General features: G+C 50.1%; 1 protein-coding gene across 2 annotated transcripts in view; it reads left to right on the top strand.

Moving 5' to 3' along the window:
- The window catches only part of FAH (fumarylacetoacetate hydrolase), a 33,690-nt gene that overhangs the window by 13,090 nt on the left and 909 nt on the right, over positions 1–19,691 (top strand). For both annotated transcript variants that reach the window (XM_032176222.2, XM_032176223.2), the window contains exons 7-14: positions 2,400–2,497; positions 2,608–2,660; positions 6,451–6,550; positions 7,319–7,449; positions 9,306–9,381; positions 11,801–11,847; positions 14,075–14,176; positions 14,993–15,110. In XM_032176222.2, the coding sequence (XP_032032113.1) occupies positions 2,400–2,497; positions 2,608–2,660; positions 6,451–6,550; positions 7,319–7,449; positions 9,306–9,381; positions 11,801–11,847; positions 14,075–14,176; positions 14,993–15,110 (725 nt within the window). The remainder of the gene's footprint in view (positions 1–2,399; positions 2,498–2,607; positions 2,661–6,450; positions 6,551–7,318; positions 7,450–9,305; positions 9,382–11,800; positions 11,848–14,074; positions 14,177–14,992; positions 15,111–19,691) is intronic.

The raw sequence follows: 19,691 nt of genomic DNA, 5'->3' as shown, positions 1-19,691 counted from the left end.
GTGGCACAATCTCGGCTCACTGCAAGCTCCGCCTCCCAGGTTCACGCCATTCTCCTGCCTCAGCCTCTCCGAGTAGCTGGGACTACAGGCGCCCGCCACCACGCCCGGCTAATTTTTTGTATTTTTTAGTAAAGACGGGGTTTCACCGTGATCTCGATCTCCTGACCTCGTGATCCGCCCACCTCGGCCTCCCAAAGTGCTGGGATTACAAGCGTGAGCCACCGCGCCCGGCCTATTACATGTTTTTGTATATCATAAATATTACAAAATAATTTATCAAACATTTAAAAAATTAAAAGCAACAAAAACAGTCAATATATATATATACATGGTTGAGAATTCAAAAGGTACTTAAGGGTAAACAATGAAAAAAACAGAACTCAACCACCTATGGGCCACCATCCAGTTCCCTTCTCCAGAGACGAAACTGTTAATCGGTGTCATACATATATTTTCTTTTTCTTTTTTTTTTTTGAGACTGGGTCTTACTTGGTCACCCAGGCTGGAGTGCAGTGGTATGACTTTGGCTCACTGCAGCCTTGACCTCCCAGGTGAAGCCATCCTCCTGCCTCAGCCCGCTAAGTAGCTGGGATTAAAGGTGCATGCCACCATGCCTGGCTAATCTTTGTATTTTTTGTAGAGATGGGTTTTTGCCATGTTGGTCAGGCTGGTCACAAACTCCTGGACTCAAGTGATCAGCCCGCCTTGGCCTGCCTTAACCCCACAGAGTGCTGGGGTTATAGGCATGAGCCACCGTGCCCAGCCTTATACATTTTTTCACAGATGTTTTTGCATACTCTGCCAGTTTATCTATACAGTCATTTCTCTATTATTAGTTTAAAAGAGTGTTTTATAAGTGATAGAAATTAACCCTTTGTTGCAATGCATTGCAAATATTTTCTCCCAGTATGTTATCTTTTTTCTTTGTGTGCCAGTCTTTCTAGATACAGAGTTTTGCATTTTCTTTCTTTCTTTTTTTTTTTTTTTTTGAGACAGAGTCTCGCTCTATCGCCCGGGCTGGAGTGCAGTGGCACCATCTCGGCTCACTGCAAGCTCCGCCTCCTGGGTTCACGCCATTCTCCTGCCTCAGCCTCCCGAGTAGCTGGGACCACAGGCGCCTGCCACCACGCCCGGCTAATTTTTTGTATTTTTAGTAGAGACAGGGTTTCACCTGTTAGCCAGGATGGTCTCGATCTCCTGACCTTGTGATCCGCCTGCCTCAGCCTCCCAAAGTGCTGGGATTACAGGCGTGAGCCACCATGCCCGGCCTAGAGTTTTGCGTTTTCATAAAGTCAGGCATGCCAATCATTTTCCTTATGGCATTTACTTTTGTGTAATGTTTAGAAAGGCTTTCTCCACCCCAAGAATTTGGAAGTTTTTTTGTGTTTTTGTTTTTGTTTTTGTTTTTTTCTCTAGTGCCTGTAATAGCCTTTCTTTGTACATTTAGATCTTGAATCCATCTGGATTTCCTTTTATGTGTGAGGTGTGGTATGGGTCTGTATCCATTTCCTGGGGCTGCTTTAAGAAAAAGCCACAACAACAGGAATTTATCCCCTCAGTTCTGGAGGCCGTAAGTCTGCAATCAAGGTGTCAGCAGGGCCATCTCCTCCTGAAGCTTCTAAGACCGTCCCTGTCCTTGCTGCTTCCAGCTTCAGGGGGCTGCAGGCGTTCCTTGTGGTTACATCACTCCAGTCTCTGCCTCTGTCTTCACGTGGCCTTCTCCTCCTTTCTACATCTTCTCTTCTCTTCTGTCTCTTATAAGGACATTTCTAATTGGATTTAGGGTCCACCTGGATAATTCAGGATGATCGTGTCTCAAGATTCTTAACTTGATTACATGTATAAAGACTCTGGGAGTTAGGACATGGCTGTATCTTTTTTTTTTTTTTTTTTTTTGAGATGGAGTCTTGCTCTGTTGCCCAGGCTGGAGTGCAGTGGTGCAATCTCGGTTCACTGCAACCTCCACCTCTCAGGTTCAAGCGATTCTCCTGCCTCAGCCTCCTGAGTAGCTGGGACTACAGGTGTGCACCACTATGCCTGGCTAATTTTTGTATTTTTAGTAAAGACAGGGTTTCACCAGGTTACCCAGGCTGTTCTCGAACTCCTGGCCTCATGTGATCTGCCCGCCTCAGCCTCCCAAAGTGCAGGATTACAGATGTGAGCCACTGCGCCCAGCCCAGAATTTTCTTCCTTTCTGAGGCTGAATAATATTCCACTGTATGTGTATATACCACAGTTTGTTTATCCATTCATCCATGGATGCAAACTTGTAAGCAACTTTTGATTTTTGAGCCATGTGTATATGGCAACTCTTTGTTTCTAGTTTTTGTAGTTTTTAAAGTTAATTGACAACATATAACAGCTCTGATGCCCTGCATTCTCTTGCCTTCCTTTCTCAGGCTGCACTTACCAGTGGGCTACCATGGCCGTGCCTCCTCCGTCGTGGTGTCTGACACCCCAATCCGAAGGCCCATGGGACAGATGAAACCTGATGACTGTAAGTGACCCCAGTGTCCAGGCCCCGCTGATGCCCAGCTCTCTGTTCCCACACAGTGAGTTCTGTGGCCTCACTCACAGCACCCTTTTTTTTTTCTGGTGTTACTCCAGCTAAGCCTCCTGTATATGGTGCCTGCAAGCTCTTGGATATGGAGCTGGAAATGGTAAGTGAGCTTGGTGTTTTATTGCCATGGGATCTATAGACACCCAGCAGGAGAGCCCTCTGGGATGGCTCCCTGCACCATGAGCCGCCCACTCCTCTCCTCTTCAGCCACATTGGCAGCCGCTCTGTGTCCCCACCTGGCCATCAGAAGGACAGTCGATCCTTATTACTTGCAGATTCTATATTTGAGAATTCACAACTACTTGCTAACATTTATTTGTAAGTCCGAAATTAACATTCACAGAGCTTTTGTGGGCATGTGTGGACATGCGCAGAGCAGTGAAACATTTGAGCTGCCCGGTGAGCCTGTTCCTAGGTGAGGCTGGACAAGGTGTTACTCTGCCTTCTTGTGTCAGCTCATGCTGTAAACATGTGTCCTTTGTAGTCTATTTGGTGCCATGTTTTTTGCATATCTGTGCTTTTTTGGCAGTTTCGCTGTTATTTTTATAATGGCCCCAAGTGCAGTGCTAAAGTGCCGTCTATTATCCGTAGCACAGGAAGACTGTGATGTGCCTTATGGAGAGAATATGCGTGTTAGTAAGCTTTGTTCAGGCAAGTTACAGTGCTGCTGCCTCAGCTCAATGTTCATGAATCAACCAAATATATTACATAAAGCATTTTTAAGCAGAAACACACATAAAACAAGGTTATATAATTAGGTTTTGATTAGTTGATAAAAATTTCCTGACCAAAGGCTTGTAGGAACCTAATCCTGTGTTTCCTCTAGGAACAGTCATTCCATATTTGCTAATTCTGTGTTCATGGTGACTTTAAAAAAAAAATTACCTGGCTGGGCATGGTGGCTCACACCTGTAATCCCAGCACTTTGGGGGCTGAGGCGGGTGCATCACCTGAGGTCAGGAGTTCAAGACCAGCCTGGCCAACATGGTGAAAACCCATCTCTACTAAAAATACAGAAATTAGCTGGGGATGTTGGCAGGTGCCTGTAATCCCAGCTACCTGGGAGGCTGGGGCAGGAGAATCGCTTGAACTCAGTAGGGGAGGTTGCAGTGAGCTGAGATTGCACCACTACACTCCAGCCTGGGTGACAGAGTGAGACTCCATCTCAAAACAAAAAACAAAAAACAAAAACCCACAAATAATAATTACCACAAGTGACAATAATCAAGTGTATCAGCCCCATGGCTGGGCCCACACAACATCAGAACTGTGGTTACTTTAGGGCTGCATACTTTCTTATTTGTTTTATTTTATTTTTTTTTCTGAGATGGAGTCTTACTCTGTCGCCCAGGCTGGAGTGCAGTGGCACTATCTTGGCTCACTGCAAGCTCCGCCTCCTGGGTCCACACCATTCTCCTGCCTCAGCCTCCCGAATAGCTGGGACCACAGGCACCCACCACCACGCCTGGCTAATTTTTTGTATTTTTTTTAATTTTATTTTATTTATTTATTTTTATTTTTTTATTTTTTGAGACGGAGTCTCGCTCTGTCGCCCAGGCTGGAGTGCAGTGGCGCGATCTCGGCTCACTGCAAGCTCCACCTCCCGGGTTCACGCCATTCTCCTGCCTCAGCCTCTCCGAGTAGCTGGGACTACAGGCGCCCGCCACTACGCCCGGCTAATTTTTTTGTATTTTTAGTAGAGACGGGGTTTCACTGTGGTCTCGATCTCCTGACCTCGTGATCCGCCCGCCTCGGCCTCCCAAAGTGCTGGGATTACAAGCGTGAGCCACTGCGCCCAGCCTAATTTTTTGTATTTTTAGTAGAGACAGGGTTTCACCATGTTAGCCAGGATGGTCTCGATCTCCTGACTTCGTGATCCGCCTGCCTCGGCCTCCCAAAGTGCTTGGATTACAGGCGTGAGCCACCGCGCCCAGCCAGGGCTGCACACTTTTTTAAATCGAAGTTTTTATTTTGAGGTCATTGTAGACTCACATGCAGTTGTGAGAAATAGTACAGAGATCCCAATACACCTTCACGCAGTCTCCCCCAGTGGCAACATCCTTCATAACCATGGTGCTCTATCACAACCTGGATGTTGATATTGGTACAGTCAGTCTCACCACCTGAGGATCCCTCATGCTGTCCATTTTTCAGAGGGACACTGAAATCTGGGCAGCCCCTAAGGTGAGGGGACCAGGGCATTGATGGGAAGGAGGAGCTGACCTGGGGGAGGCAGTGCTCCGGGGACCTGGCAGTGTCTTCAGCATCTGCTGGGTTGTCTGATGCCCAAGGTTGGAGTCAGGCTCCGTGTGGGAAATGCAGACAGGCAGATGGAGGGGGCTTTTCCACAGTTAGCACCTACAGTTTTAGGCGTTGCCTCAGGAAGCTCTGAGTGCCTCATCACTGATGGTGTAGAAGAAGCTGTCATGGGGCCACCGAGTCAGGCTGAGGCAGTGGGAAGCCCTGGTTGGTGGAGGCAGGCTGGAAGGCCCGTCTGCTTTTCTGGAGCTCCCTGTCTCTCCTGGGCTTCCCTGTGATTTCTCTGGATTCAGTCCAGAGGAGGGAAATGAGTGGGCACTGCAGAATAGCCCGTGGATAACAGGGCATTCCCTGCCAGCCCTCTGCCTCCTCCTGCCTTAGCAAGGGTACCATGTGAGACTTCGGGAGGAGGACTCCCAGCTGAGATTCATCAGAGCAGGGCATCTGAGCCCTGGTTTGGGGCCATGGGCTTCTCTCTGGGAGAACTAAGGACTCTGCAGGCAGATGCTTCACCTGTTGAGAGGGAGAGAGAAAAGACAGAGTCAGTGTGTGGAGAAATGGTTGGGGCAGAGAGCCCAGGTCACCTGGACTGAAGGTCATGGGATTCTCCATAAGATAGTGCTTTTGGGTTCTTTTTTTTATCTTGATGAAAAATTTGCAACGTTTAACTATTGTCACAGAACAAATAAAATGGTGACTAAGTTTTGCAAATGTCATGGCTGAGTCTATGTTTTTCAAAGAGATTTTCCCAAATTTTTCTTTCTAATGATGTCTGGCTAATCTGTTGGTTCATGGACATCACGTTGGCGCTGTTTTTCTTTGGAGGTAGTGGGGTGACGGATTGGGGTTAGAGGCCATGGGGTGTGCTCTCTCTGGTACTATTTGCTGCATGAAGGAGGCAGTCTTTTGGTTTTTCATTTTTCATTTTTAAAATTTTAATTTTTTAATTTTTTTTATTTTTTGAGACAGGGTCTTGCTCTGTCACCCAGGCTGGAGTGCAGTGGCCTGATCTCGGCCCGCTGCAGCCTTGACCTCCCTGGCTCAAGCAATCTTCCCACATAAGCCTCTCAAGTAGCTGGGACTGCAGACACGTGCCACCATGCCTGGCTAATTTTGTTTATTTTTTGTAGAGGTGGGGTCTCACTATGTTGCTCAGGCTTGTCTCGAACTCCTAGGCTCAAGTGATCCTTCCACCTCAGTCTCCCAAAGTGCTGAGATTATAGATGTGAGCCACGGTGCCTGGCCTGGTTTTTCATGACGTGAATACAAACCCTGATAGTTTCAGTTTTACAAGCCCCATGTGGCTGTCAAGTCTTGAAAGGCAAAGCCTGTATGGGATGAAGAGGAAAGAGCAGAGTGGCCTGGGATGCACTGAAGGGAGGGGAGGCTGCTGTGGAGCTCAGGGGTGTGGAAGGAAGGCCAAGGGCGGGGGCAGGCACACCACTGCACACTGCTTTCCTGAGGCGTCCATCTGACCTCTGGCTTAGAAACACAGTAGATTCATGCCAGGCCCTTGTGGCAGTCCTGGTCCATGGCTGGAGTTTGGAAATACCTGACCTTTGCTCTCTAGGTGACAAGTGACCTGGGCGGCAGAGCAGCTGCAGATTCTAATGAACTCTCCCCCATGTCAGGCTTTTTTTGTAGGCCCTGGAAACAGATTGGGAGAGCCGATCCCCATTTCCAAGGCCCATGAGCACATTTTTGGAATGGTCCTTATGAACGACTGGAGTGGTAATTACTGGAGCTCTGCTCCTGTAGAGATGAGGGGGAGGAGGCTGGGGACCTGGGGCAATTTCATAGAAGCTGAAGATCTGGTGCAGGTCAAAAGTGGCAGGTGATGCAGTGACTAGGAGTGTGGGTTTGGGTATCAAACAGACTTTCAGCTGTAAGAACTCAGGCCACTCACTTCACTCCTCTGAGCTCCAATTTCCTCATGAGTGGCTAGGGACATGGCTGACACCGTAACTAATATTTACTGAGCACTTATGTGTCAGGCCCTGTGCTTAACACCCTACATATATTCTCCCGCTGATCCCTACATGGTATGTGCAATATTATCATTCCCATTTTACAGATGAGGAACTGAGGCACAGGGAGATTTCAGTTAGTTGCTGAACTAAGATTTGAAGCAAAACGGTCCAGGTTCTGAGCCTGAGCTCTCAACCCTTTGCCATACATGGGAGGAAGATGGCACCATAAGCCCCAGAAAGTGTCTCTCTCATAGTTTGAGAATGAGCTTCCGGCCCCTTCCTGGGAGATATCCTGACCACCGTTTGGTCATCCTTCTCTTTGCTGTAACCTGGCACAGTGCGCTCAAAGGACCTCTGTCTTTGGCATTGAATGCTCTTGCCCCTTGGTCCTGGGGCAGCCTGACTGGGGCTGATCTTTGTGGAGAGGTCTGTGCTAGGTGTCTCTGCTCCTTGGTCAAGGGCAAGAGGGAGTCGTGGGGAGATGCCCTGATCAGCCTTTGTAAGTCCTGGCTGTACCCTTCTTCTGCAGCGCGAGACATTCAGAAGTGGGAGTATGTCCCTCTTGGGCCATTCCTTGGGAAGAGTTTTGGGACCACCATCTCTCCGTGGGTGGTGCCCATGGATGCTCTCATGCCCTTTGCCGTGCCCAACCCGAAGCAGGTAAGAACATTCTCTGCAGGAAGCTCCCAAACCCAGCCCTGCTGCCTCTGAGGCTGCTTGCCCACTGAGTGGACATGCCAGGCATGCAGACCATCAGGAGGGAAGCTCTGTGCTCATGGCATGCCCACAGCGGAGTGCCTGGGAGTTCCTGGCCACGATTACCTCCAGGCAGCCAGGGCGTCATTCTCTCTTATGGTTTCCCTGGCCCTGGCACAGTTCTTGGAGAAAACACAGAATTTTATAACCTTAAGAATCTTGCAAGACCAGGGGATCTGGCCAGTTGGCAGGAGGGGTCCCTGCAGATACCAACATTGCACAACCTCCCAGGTGGCCATCAAATCGTGTTCTGTGCAAATGGCGCCACCTGGATCCCAGTTCATAGAATGCAGCTTGGAGCCCAGCAACAGGGAGTCCCTGCAACCTCTGGTTCCCAGCACCACTGGGTTACCACTGGGTCTAGGCCTTGACCCCTGGTCCCAATCCTCCCTTCTCAGCCTTTTGCAATCTGCCCCACTCCATCACTGGCAACACCTGGCCAGAGTCACCTGTGACCCGATAGCCAGTGTCATGACCTTGTGTCCCCTTCAGCATGGACTTCCTGTGGCCCCTCACTCTTGTTGGCATTCCCTTACCCCTTGGCTTCTGGCATGTGACCTGTCCTCGTTCTCCAGTGTCTCTGAGTCCTCACGATGCCCCTTTCCAATTCTGACCTCCCTGTGGGGATCCAGGCTGAGCTCCCAAGCCATTTGCACATCCTCCCTTGAGCATCTCATCACTCATTTGCTGGGGGCCTCTACCAGCACCCGGTGCAGGTCCTGCACCCACACTGCTCTCCTGTGCTCCTCTGCCTCTGGGGTCATCTCATGTTTGCTGTGCTACAAACAACCTTGAGGTCTTTCCCTGCAAGCCAGTTCTAGTGAAGTCCTGTGGGGCTTTCACACTCATTCCTTGCTCTGTCCTCACTGCTTCCTGCCACAGCACCCCCTGCCCACTCTGGTCATTTTCAGTCCCCAGGACTTGACTTTCTCTCTAGCCGGTAGCGGCCCTGTCTAGTCTCCCTAGGGCCGCAAGGCCACAGTCTCTCTCTGCTTGTCCTCCAGTCATCTGCCTTCTTCCAGGTCTGTCATCACAGGGTTTTGCCTGCCTTCCTCTGTGCTAGCCCTTCCCAAACACCATTTAGGTACAACCATCACTACTATTACCCCCTCTGAACTATTATTTACTTGATGTTTTTATTCAGAGTGGCTCCTAGTTTAAAACTTAATATATTAAGAAGGGGACTTTATATTCCTACTGGCATCACTAGCTACACTGTTTCATAACCATTAGTATCCCCGAAAACGATCTCATGTCCCACGGGTGACTCACGTACCATGCTTTGGAAAACACTGCTTTTGGCCGGAGTGCAGGCGTTCTGGCCCAGCCATCCAAGCTGCCTCCCTAGCTGGCTCCAGCACCAGCCAGGGCTGTCTGCTTCTGTTGTGACCCCTCTGCCTTCCAGGGGCCCTGCAATGCCCTTTCCGGCCCCAGCCTTTCCTTACAGGCCATGCTTTTTTCTCCATCTCGGCCCTTTCTCTCCCCTCCCATGGCTTTCAGGAACATCTCTGGTTTGGCTTCTGTGACCTTTGACCTGCTGATGCCCCTTCCTTGGCTGCATTTCCTGGAGACCCACAGTATGATCCCCCCACTGCTATCCAGGGGCACGGTGCTGGGTCCCTGGAGAGGGAATGCTCCTGCTGTCTCAGACCCTCTGCCTGGGGGAGCAGGTGCTGCCAGGGGCCTGGCTGGTATGGGGGCCCAGCCGAGTGAGCTCAGCCTACCTGCCAGTGACCTCTGTGCTGTGCTTTGCCTCCCAGGACCCCAGGCCCCTGCCGTATCTGTGCCATGACGAGCCCTACACATTTGACATCAACCTCTCTGTTAACCTGAAAGGTATGTTGTAGGGGGACTGATATGGCCAGGAGCTCTGAGGCAATGTGTGCCTGTGTGCCTTGTCCTGAAGGCTCCTGAGCTTTGGCAAGAGTGGGGGCACATGCTACAGCCCTGGAGACGTGTGTGGCTCGTCTAAAGGAAAGGGGAGGGGAGAGGACACCCTGGTGCTCACTGGGAACCTAAGTGGGCCCATAGGGCATTAACCTATCACTGAGCTCTCAGTGATAGGGCTGAAAGGATGGAGTCCAGGACCTCCATCTTCCGCTTGAATCCCCTCTTCAGCCTCTCCAGGGGCTGCCTGGCCCCTGCTCACATATCGCCACTGACCCTCACTTCTGTGGTGGGTGGCACATTTCATTGAGTGCCTGTTTGAAAGCATGTCCCTGTGGGTCTGTTCGCAGGAGGCTTGGCTGAGCCCCTGGGGCCACACAGAGCCAGTGCACCAAGGCCCCAGCACCCTGGGCCAGCCCCGAGTGTCTTGCAGACAGGCCCGAGATCCCCACCCTGGGCCAGCTCTGAGATAGACAGGGCCCACATCTCCCTGTGGCTGCTCAGCCTGCCTCCGCGAACAGACCCGCGGGGCATTGGTAATAAAGAGACGGGCTCTGCAGGCCATGACTCTGCTGCTCAGCTGTGGGACTTCGGGCAAGTTGCCCAACCTGGCCATGTCCTCATTTGTCATCTATGAAATGGGATAATAATGGCATTGACCTCATGGTGTGTTGTGAGGACCAAACATGTCAATTCATGCAAAGGTCTGGGACAGGGTCTGTACCTAGGAAGAGTCAGGTGTCATTTTCCAGTCCCAGTGGGGGACCTCGGGTGGGGAGGGTTTGCCTGGTAGCCACACACAGACCTCCTAGCCACACTCTGGCCACATCTCCTTTTTACCTCCATCCTTTTCTTTTCTTTTCTCTGTTTTTTCCTGAGACGGAGTTTTGCTCTTGTTGCCCAGGCTGGAGTGCAATGGCGCGATCTTGGCTCACCACAACCTCTGCCCCTGGGTTCAAGTGATTCTTCTGCCTCAGCCTCCCGTGTAGTTGGGATTACAGGCATGCGCCACCACACCTGGATAATTTTGTATTTTTAGTAGAGATGGGTTCTTCACGTTGGTCAGGATGGTCTCTAACTCCTGACCATAGGTGATCCATCCACCTTGGCCTCCCAAAGTGCTGGGATTACAGGCGTGAGCCACCGTGCCCGGCCAGCTCCATTCCTTTCTTCCGTCTGCTCTGTCTGGACACACCAGGCTTTGCTGTGTCTATCTCACTGCCAGTTCCAGGGTCTTGGCCCTTCATGAGGTGGTTCCTGTCAGGAGGCTCAGTACCCTGCAGGAGTGAGGAGCTGTCGCCATGGGAGCAGGATGCTCCATGGAGAAAGGGCTGCCACCGAGAGCCTCCTGGCTGCCCAAGGCCCTCTGGGAAGCTGTGCTGGGCCTGCTCTTTCAGGTTCCAGGTCAGGAAGCTGAGGCTCAGAGAGGAAAAGGATTCACCCCGAGCCACCTACCTGGCTAATGGCAGGGCTGGGACTCAATCCAAGCGTCACAAGTTCTAGGTTGGCCTCCTGCCACCCACAATGCGTGCTTGGAGTATACTTTCTATCTGGTTTCATCCTAGGTATTTCTTCCTGCCTGCCTAGAGGTGAACCCGCCCAGGGGAGGCCACTGGTAGAGAAGGGACAAGATTATCCAGAAAGCACAGTGTCCAGAGATGTAGTCCTGCATTTGCAGTTCTGATGTTCTGAGTTGGGATCTGGGCAAAAGGGTCTGGGAAGGAGCAGGCTTGGCAGACCCAGACCTCGCATGGCTGAAGAGTACACCTGTTCTGTGCCACCTCAGACGGGACCAAGGGAGGAAGCCAGGTTTTGAGGGAGTGGAGGAGCTTTCTACTTATTAGTGCTGTTCAGAAGTGGAACAGCAACAGCCCAGTACCTTGCATGTAGTAGATGTTTAGTAAATATTGTTTAGTACATTGTGAAGTAGCACTCTGCCCATCACTGGAGGAGCTTGGCAGCGGACAGATGACCCAGCTATCCAGAGGACTCCTGAGGGGACAGCAGGTTATCCTTGATCAAAGGTCACAAGTAGCCTTCAAATGGCACGCTATCTCCAGTGATTTGTGGGTTCCAGGATCACTGTGTTAAGAAGGATTCTGAGGCTACATGTGGACTCAGAGCAAACATCTGCTGTGATCAGTTAATGCTACCTGCTGTAGGCGTGGGAGGAGGAAGTGATGACTCGTGTGCATGAATTGGCCAACCCTGGACCTCCCAGCTCTAATGTCCTAGGAGCTAATTGTTTCACAGACTCTAAGTGAAATCATGTTGGACGATGGGAAGCTTCAGCCACAGAACAATTCTTTTTTTATTTTCCTCCCTGATGCATGGAATTAAGTTTTCATCAATATTGGTTTTCTAACAGGAGAAGGAATGAGCCAGGCGGCTACCATATGCAAGTCCAATTTTAAGGTAAGCTTTGACGCTGATCAGACTGCTTCTTAGAATTGAGGGAAAAAGAGACTTTTCTTCCTGGCAGGAACAGGAGGAGAGCATTCCTTTTGGGATATGATGATGGGTCAGCCTGTGGGCCTGGAGCTTCCATGGCCTGTCTCTGCCAGGAGTGGCCATGGGGTCACAGAGTTCTGTCAAGATAGAGGCTGCATAAATGTGGCCAGTGATTTTCTTAGGGGACAATAGGTGTTCCTGTAAAGGTCTAGTTCCTGGTTTATCCTGTCCTGCCAGGGGCTGTATTGATGAGAGTGACTTATTTTTTAAGTGAACTTTTAACTGAAGCATAATACACATAGATAAAAATGCACACATTACTGTAATCCCAGCACTTTGGGAGGCCGAGGTGGGAGGATCACTTAAGCCTAGGAGTTTGAGACCAGCCTGGGCAACATAATGAGATGCTCTCTCTGCAAAAAGTAAAAAAATTAGCCGCGCATGGTAGCATGCACCTATGGTCCCAGCTACTTGGGAGGCTGAGGCAGGAGGATCGATTGAGCCCAGGAGGTCAAGGCTGCAGTGAGCCATGATCACACCACTGCACTCCAGCATGGGTGACAGAGCAAGACCCTATTTCAAAAAATAAAAACTAAAAAAAGTGCATATTATACATGTACAGCGTGAAGACATTTCCTAAAATGAACATCCATGTGCAACCAGCACCCAGATCAGAAATGGGAAATTTCCAGCACCTCAGCAGCCCCCTGGGCCCCTCCAGGTCACTTCATCACTCCCTCCAGCAAAGGTCATTCCTCTCCTGACCTCCATTACCATATATTTTTTTTTTTCTGCTTTTCAGTTTTATAGAAATGGCATCGCAGAGTAGCATGTATTCTTTCTAGCTGGCGTCTTTGTTTTAGTGTTAGATTTGTGAGATTCAACCCTGTTGCTCTTTGCAGTGACAGCTCATTTTTCTCATTGCCTTCTAGCATTGCACTGTATAAATATTCCACAACTGACTTATTTTTTTAAGTCGCATCAATTCCACAATCGATGGACATTTGGTTGTTTCCATTGTTTCTGGCTATCATAGAGTTACTGTGAACATTTTAGTACCCATCTTTTGGTGCACATATGTGCACATTTCTGTTGAGTGTATATCCAGTAATAGGCTTGCTGGGTCACAGAGTACACACAGACTCAGCCTAGGAGTACTTCCGAACAGTTTTTTGAAGTGGTTCTACCAGTATATACTCCCACTAGCAGCGTGTAAGCATTTTGCCTGCTCCACATCCTCGTCAGCTCTGGTGGTGTTTGCCTTTTCGTTCAAATCGTGCCAGGGATTGTGACTTCAATTTGCATTTCCCTAATGACTAATGCAGCTGGGCATGTTAGTCATATGTTTATGGTTCATTTGTTTCTCGGCCTTTTGAATATCTTCTGAATCATTGAACTATTCCTAGTTCCCCTAATTTCCCTTCTAATTTAATATTATTCTGGGCTCCTTAGGCTAGTAAGAAGAAATTAAGGGGCCTCCTTGCGGGGGCTCGTGGGCAAGAATCCATCTTTTGGGTTTCCTATGCCGGGATGTGTGGCTGTAGGAATGGCAATGTGAGAAGCTGTGGCCTGGGACAGGCATGGGCATGCATTGCCTCTGAGCGTCTCGGTGGGCACGTGGTGCCTTGGCCCCCTCTGCCCACAGCCTGACCTGCCATAGCTCTCCCTCGCTCCTTGGCCTGCCCTGATATCACGTTTGAATCATTCAGCTCCATTGCCCAGTGTCCATCCCAAGGCCAGGCATAGGAGAATGGGAGCGAGGGCTTTGCTCACGAGAAGCCTCTGCTGTGGTGAGGACGCAGACTCTCCCAACGCAGGACTGGAGGGTGTTCCCAGGGCAGAGTGGAGTGTTGTACACAAGGGCATGTTGCAGGCTGAGGGACTGAGCAGCAGGGTCAGCCCTTAGGGGATGCTGCTTGGAGAAGGTGGTCAGTTCAGGCTCGAGGTAGCAGAGGAGCTGAGGTCAGAGCTTGTGAAGGAGATGGAAGAGCTTGGGGGAGGTCTCTGGGCAGCTCCCCAGGAGGACAACGTGTCCTGCTATAAGGGACTGGAGAGAGCTGGCTGGGGGAGCTGGGGACCGGGGAAAGGCCAGGGAAGGTGGTCGTGAGCAGGGCAGGCTGTGCCTAGCTGCCTCTGGGACGCTAGGCTAAGCCTGCACCTGCTCATTCCACCTCGCGTCCGTTGCCTGCAGTACATGTACTGGACGATGCTGCAGCAGCTCACTCACCACTCTGTCAACGGCTGCAACCTGCGGCCGGGGGACCTCCTGGCTTCTGGGACCATCAGCGGGCCGGTGAGTATCTGGCTGCACTGAGGGCTGCCCACGCAGAGCATCCCTACTCCCCACACAGCCCCGAGGGCCCTCAGCTCACCCTCAAGAAGAGATTTCAGGCCCGAGGTGGGTGTATCTCACAACTCTGTCTTCCTCATAGCCTTTCTCTCTGGGTGCAGGAGGGACTTCTCATCCAAATTCAAACCTAAAGAGACTGGTGTGAGAACGGAAGCCTGAGTCTCTGCCTCTGTAGGGGAGCAGCGCAGTGACACGTAGGGAGGAGTCAGGAGACAGTGATAGTGTCTCCGTTGTCACCATCTCACACTGCACCCTCCCAGGATGAGGTGGCCTTGCTGCTGTGCCCCTTCCCGCCCAATTGTCCCCCTGTAAGCCAGCGGGAGTCACAGAACCTTCAGAGATGATGACCTTGGGGTGGTGCATGTGTCACTCACTCCCTGCAGGGGCCTGGCCGAGCCCTCTTGTTCCTTGAGCTGTCGACAGGAGGGTGTTAAGCATCACGGTATCTGGGAAAACTGCAGCCTCCAGAGCGGGGAGGGGATGCTGCAGGGGGCACTGGGCACTCTGGTCAGGGATTCACTGATTCCTAAACAAGCGATGTCCTTAGTGGAACCATTGCTGTCCCCACAGGAAGAAGGGGCAGAGTTCCAAGTCTCAAAGGCATCTCCGCGGTGATCCCACCAAGGCCGAGGCAGGGTCTCTGAGGGGCATGAGGGCCCCCTGCCACTTCTCGGGACTCCCAGGTCTTGCTGAGCACGGTCCATGCCAGAGCCAAGGCATAAATTCATGTTATTCTTTCTTCCCTTTCCTGTGATGAAGGAGCCAGAAAACTTCGGCTCCATGTTGGAACTGTCGTGGAAGGGAACGAAGCCCATAGACCTGGGGAATGGTCAGACCAGGAAGTTTCTGCTGGACGGGGATGAAGTCATCATAACAGGTGAGGGCTGCCAAACCCAGCAGCTTGTCTTCCTCCTTGCCCGCCATGCACTGTTCTAGCTGCGGGGTGCTCCTACCTGGCCATGAAGCCATCTGTTCTAACGCATCCTGACTCTGCCTCCCAGAGTCTCTGCCTGCTTGTTCTGTCCTTCCCCACAGCTATGGCTACCCGGAACTTCCAGTGTGAGTCTCCCTAGGCCAGAAAGACTGTAGACATTCCGCTTGGTCTCCCTTCTCCCTGAGCACAGTTATAAAATACTGGCAGGTTCCTCAAGGTCTAGATTTTGCAGCAAACCCCATGTGCAGACACTTGGTGACCTATGACTAGGATCAAGGAAGGTTCAGCTGAGTTAGTGACTAATGCTTCGCAGCAGCCCGTTCCGAGGAGGCGAGGGTGCCTCTTAATTCTTCTAGGGGGGCCATTCTGCCTACCACATTTTACTAATAGAGGGAAAGGGCACCATAATCGTTAGCAGCACACTCTTTAGAGCTGGAAAGATTCAAGTTGGACTCCCAGGTCCCCCACCAGCTGTGTGACCTTCATTAAGTTATTTAGCCTTTCTGAGACTCAGTTTACCTCATCTTTAATTTTTTTTTGTTTGTTTTTGAGTCAGAGTCTTGCTCTCTCATCCAATCTGGAGTGCAGTGGCACAATCTCGGCTCACTGCAACCTCCGTCTCCCAGGTTCAAGCGATTCTCCTGCCTTAGCCTCCCAAGTAGCTGGGATTACAGGCACACTAATTGTGTATGTGTCAGTTTCCGTGCTTAACTAAAAGCTTGTGTTAGATTCCTGTGGCTGCAGTAACATAGTACCGCAAACTTTGTGGCTTAAAACAACTGAAATGTATTCTCTCACAGCCCTATAAGGTACAAGTTCAAAATCCTCGTGTTGGCAGTGCCGTGTTCCTGGAAACTCTGGGGAGCGTCTGTCCCTGGCCTCTTCCAGCTTCTGGTGGAAGCCTCTTTGGCTTGTGGCCACATCACACCGATCTCTGCCTCCACGGTCACATTGTCGCCTCGTCTTCTGTCTCATCTCCTTTACCTGTCTCTTATAACACACATTTGATAGCATTTAGGGCCCACCTAGACAATCTCCTCATTCTAAGATCCTAACTTAATCACATCTCCAGAAAATTTACTGTATAAGGTAACATTCACAGGTCCTAGGGATTCAGCCCTGATATCTTTGGGGGCCGTAATTTAGTCCACTCCAGAGCTCTTGGAGAGCAAAGTTTAGTCCAAGTAGCAGCCACATAGTGCATGCCCAGTGTGGCTGTTGGTGAGTTCTTTGAATAAAGTGGATTTGGTAGAGAAGATGCAGGCAGAGCTCAAAACAGCCGATGACACCCATTATTAGTCAATAAATACCCATTTTGCTCCCATTTCTGCAGCCTAATTATACCTCTCTAATTTGAATTTGACAATATTTACTGAACATCTGCTAGGAGCCAACCATATTGTAGGCACATCCACCTTCCTTATTTCATTTTTTACTCCCAATAGCCCTTTGGTGATGTATCATTGCCCCCATTTTGCAGAGTCGAAAACTTAGGCTGAGAGAAGGCAGGTTACTTGACAGAAGTCCCACAACTGGGGAAGCCAGGCTGCAACTGAGGTCTTCTGATTCCCCTGCCGAGTTTGTTTCTAGTCTTTCTGCAGTGCTTGCCAGACCTGCCGCAGGCCTTTGGTCACGGTTCTGTGGATTGAGTGAAAGCATTTTCTGAAGTTTTGATTTGGGGAAAGGAAGGAAAGAGATGATGGCAGAAGAGAAAGTGATGGCTTTAACTCTCTGTTGTCAGCGTGATAAGGGCCCCTGACTAAGCCATGATAGACCAGGCAGCTGTCCAGGGCCTGGAAGAAAGGAGGCTGGTATTTAGCAGTTGGAATGCACATGTGTTCTTGACATTTGAGCCAGAGAAGGAAGGAGAAAGGAGCCAAGATGCCATGAGAGTCATTTCCATGTTTGTTTGTGTATACAACGCCTTACTCTGGAAGGATTTTTGGAGGCCAGCAGAGGAATTCAGGGAAAGGCAGTTCCTTGGATCTGAAGAAGCACGTGTTGGCAAGTGAAGAGGGAAATGGGAACAGATGGGCAAAATCCCCTGGAACCAAGAAAGAAGAATTATAATTTGCTAAGAGGAGAGGGGCATACATTATGTATTCATAAAAAGAAAAAAGAGAATTTCATACAGAAGGGGATCACTGAAAAACTCAAATGAGTGCATATTGCTAAAATTTGGGCTAAGCAGGGGGTAAGCAGAGGAGGGGGAAGGTGGAGGTGGTGCATCAGCTGTATTACCTTGTGCAAAGATTCCCCGCATTGGTAGATGGCTCTGCCCTCACCTTCTACGACTTCCCTGGTCATGTGGCCCTGCTGAGCTGCTTTCTTGCTTGAAAGCCACACATGGTTTCTTCAGCTCTTCCTGGCTTTCCTCCTCCTTCTCTGTACCCGCTCAGATGCCTTCATGGCTGCCTCTCATTTCCCTGCTTGCTCTTCACAGATGCTCCTTCCCAAATCAATTTCTAACCATTGGAAACGCGATAGAACATTCAGAAGTGCTGGCATCAGCCAACGCGGCAGCACTTACTGCAGGCCAGACGCTGTGCCAAGTGCTTTACCTGGAATACATTTTCTATTCTGAACAAGGCAGCTACTCTTACTGTCTCTATTTTTCAGATGTGGAAACTGAGGCCCAGAAAGATGCATACTTACCCAGGATCATACAGGCGATAAAGGGCAGAGCCAGGGTTTGAACACAGGCAGCTGGGCTCCAGGAGCTGTGCTCTGAACCCTTGTGTCCTGTTGCCTCTTTAAATGGTGCAATGAGATTGTCATTTCTGAGAGAGTCCAAAACCCACAAATTGTTCAGCAAGGGAACAGGTGAAGTAAACAAACCAAAAATACCAACAAAAATCTCTGATCATCTTGGTTTAACTCATCCATCCCCTAGTCTCGCTCACAAGCCCCATCTGGTGTTCAGCTTGTAACTCGCAAGGATGTGTTCTCGCCGGCATTTGCACGGACGGCTCTGCACTGCTGGACACATGCATTTCTCACTCTCCTTCAGATCTTTGATTTGTTGATAGTTGTGGTTTGTTGTGGATTCTTTCTTGGTGTCTGACATTATTTGGAAACAATATCTGAGCAAAAGTCTTTCATTTCCCTGTGTCTCTCAGTGGTGGCGTCTTTCACCTGGTCTTCCTGCATTTCTGTTTATTCCAGTTTCTCTCCCCAGCATTATTGCTTCCCTTGCCTGGCACAGAATTCCTGGGCAAGGCTGGCCAGGGGTCCCAGGGTGTAGAAGCGGTGACCCTTCTCCTTCAGGACCATGGTTGGGAGAGGCTTTTTAAAAATGCTGCAGTTCCGAGTTAGTTATTTTGATAGATGTTTAATAAATTTCTGCTGGGAGCCAGTTTTACTTTAATAGGCTTTTTATTCACCCTAGTGGTGTGGATATTTCTGAGCATTGAGATGGAAAAGTGACTGACAGAAAATAATGAAAGTGAGCAACAGAATAGGCGAGGGCGTTGCTCTTGACAAAGGGCATCCCTGCATGTTGTCAGCATGTGGGTCATGGGGCTTCTTAGGGCCCCCCAAAGGACAGCCTCACTGAACAGATGTGACAAATGCATCTTGTGCCTGAGTCTCTGAGCCTTTGCACATGTTCTTCCCTCTGTCTGGAATGGCATTTTCATGTGTCTTCCCTAATGAACTCCTAGCTACCCGTCAAGGCCCGGCTGAGATGTCCCCCCTTCCTGCTCCCTTTCCCTCCATGCTACTCGCTCAGCACCTTGTAGGCATTTCTGTGTATCTCTCGTCTGGACCTCCCACTCCCTCAAAGTGGACCCCTCTCAAGGGCAGAGATGGGCTTCTCTCTGCTTTTCCATCATCCTTGTTGAAATGGAATTAAATGAAGGAAACTAATATTTATTAGTTTCTGAGATGTGCTGGGAATTTCACTGAAATATTTAGTGTAATCCTTACAACCTTGAGAGATAAGCATTGTTTTTCTTGTTTGTAGATGAGGGAGGTGAGTTCTGAAGTCAAACAGCTTGTTCCCAGCCACCCAGCTCATAATGGTTATAATGACTGACACAGGGAATTTCAAATAGGGACTGGAGGCTGTTCTCTTTCTTTTTTTTTTTTTGAGACAGAGTCTCGCTGTCACCCAGGCTGGAGTGCAGTGGCATGATCTCGGCTCACTGCAAGCTCCGCCTCCCGGGTTCATGCCATTCTCCTACCTCAGCCTCCCGAGTAGCTGGGACTACAGGTGCCCACCACTGCGCCCAGCTAATTTTTTGTATTTTTAGTAGAGACGGAGTTTCACCGTGGTCTCGATCTCCTGACCTCGTGATCCACCCGCCTCGGCCTCCCAACATGCTGGGATTACAGGCATGAGCCACCACGCCCGGCCTGTTCTCAGAGTTTTCTATGCATTTGCTCCCATCATCCTTGCAGCAGTCCTGTGCGGTGGGCACTGTCATTAGATCCATTGCACACATGAAGAAACTGAGGTCTAGAGTGACCCAAGGTTACAGAGCCAATAAGTGGAGGAGCCAGGCTTTGAACTCAGGCATTCTG

The sequence above is a fragment of the Hylobates moloch genome, unplaced genomic scaffold, assembly GCF_009828535.3.
Source record: "Hylobates moloch isolate HMO894 unplaced genomic scaffold, HMol_V3 SCAFFOLD_14, whole genome shotgun sequence".
Classification (NCBI taxonomy): Eukaryota; Metazoa; Chordata; class Mammalia; order Primates; family Hylobatidae; genus Hylobates; species Hylobates moloch.
The sequence above is the reverse complement of the archived record's forward strand: the minus strand, read 5'-3'. Positions and strand labels throughout refer to the sequence as shown.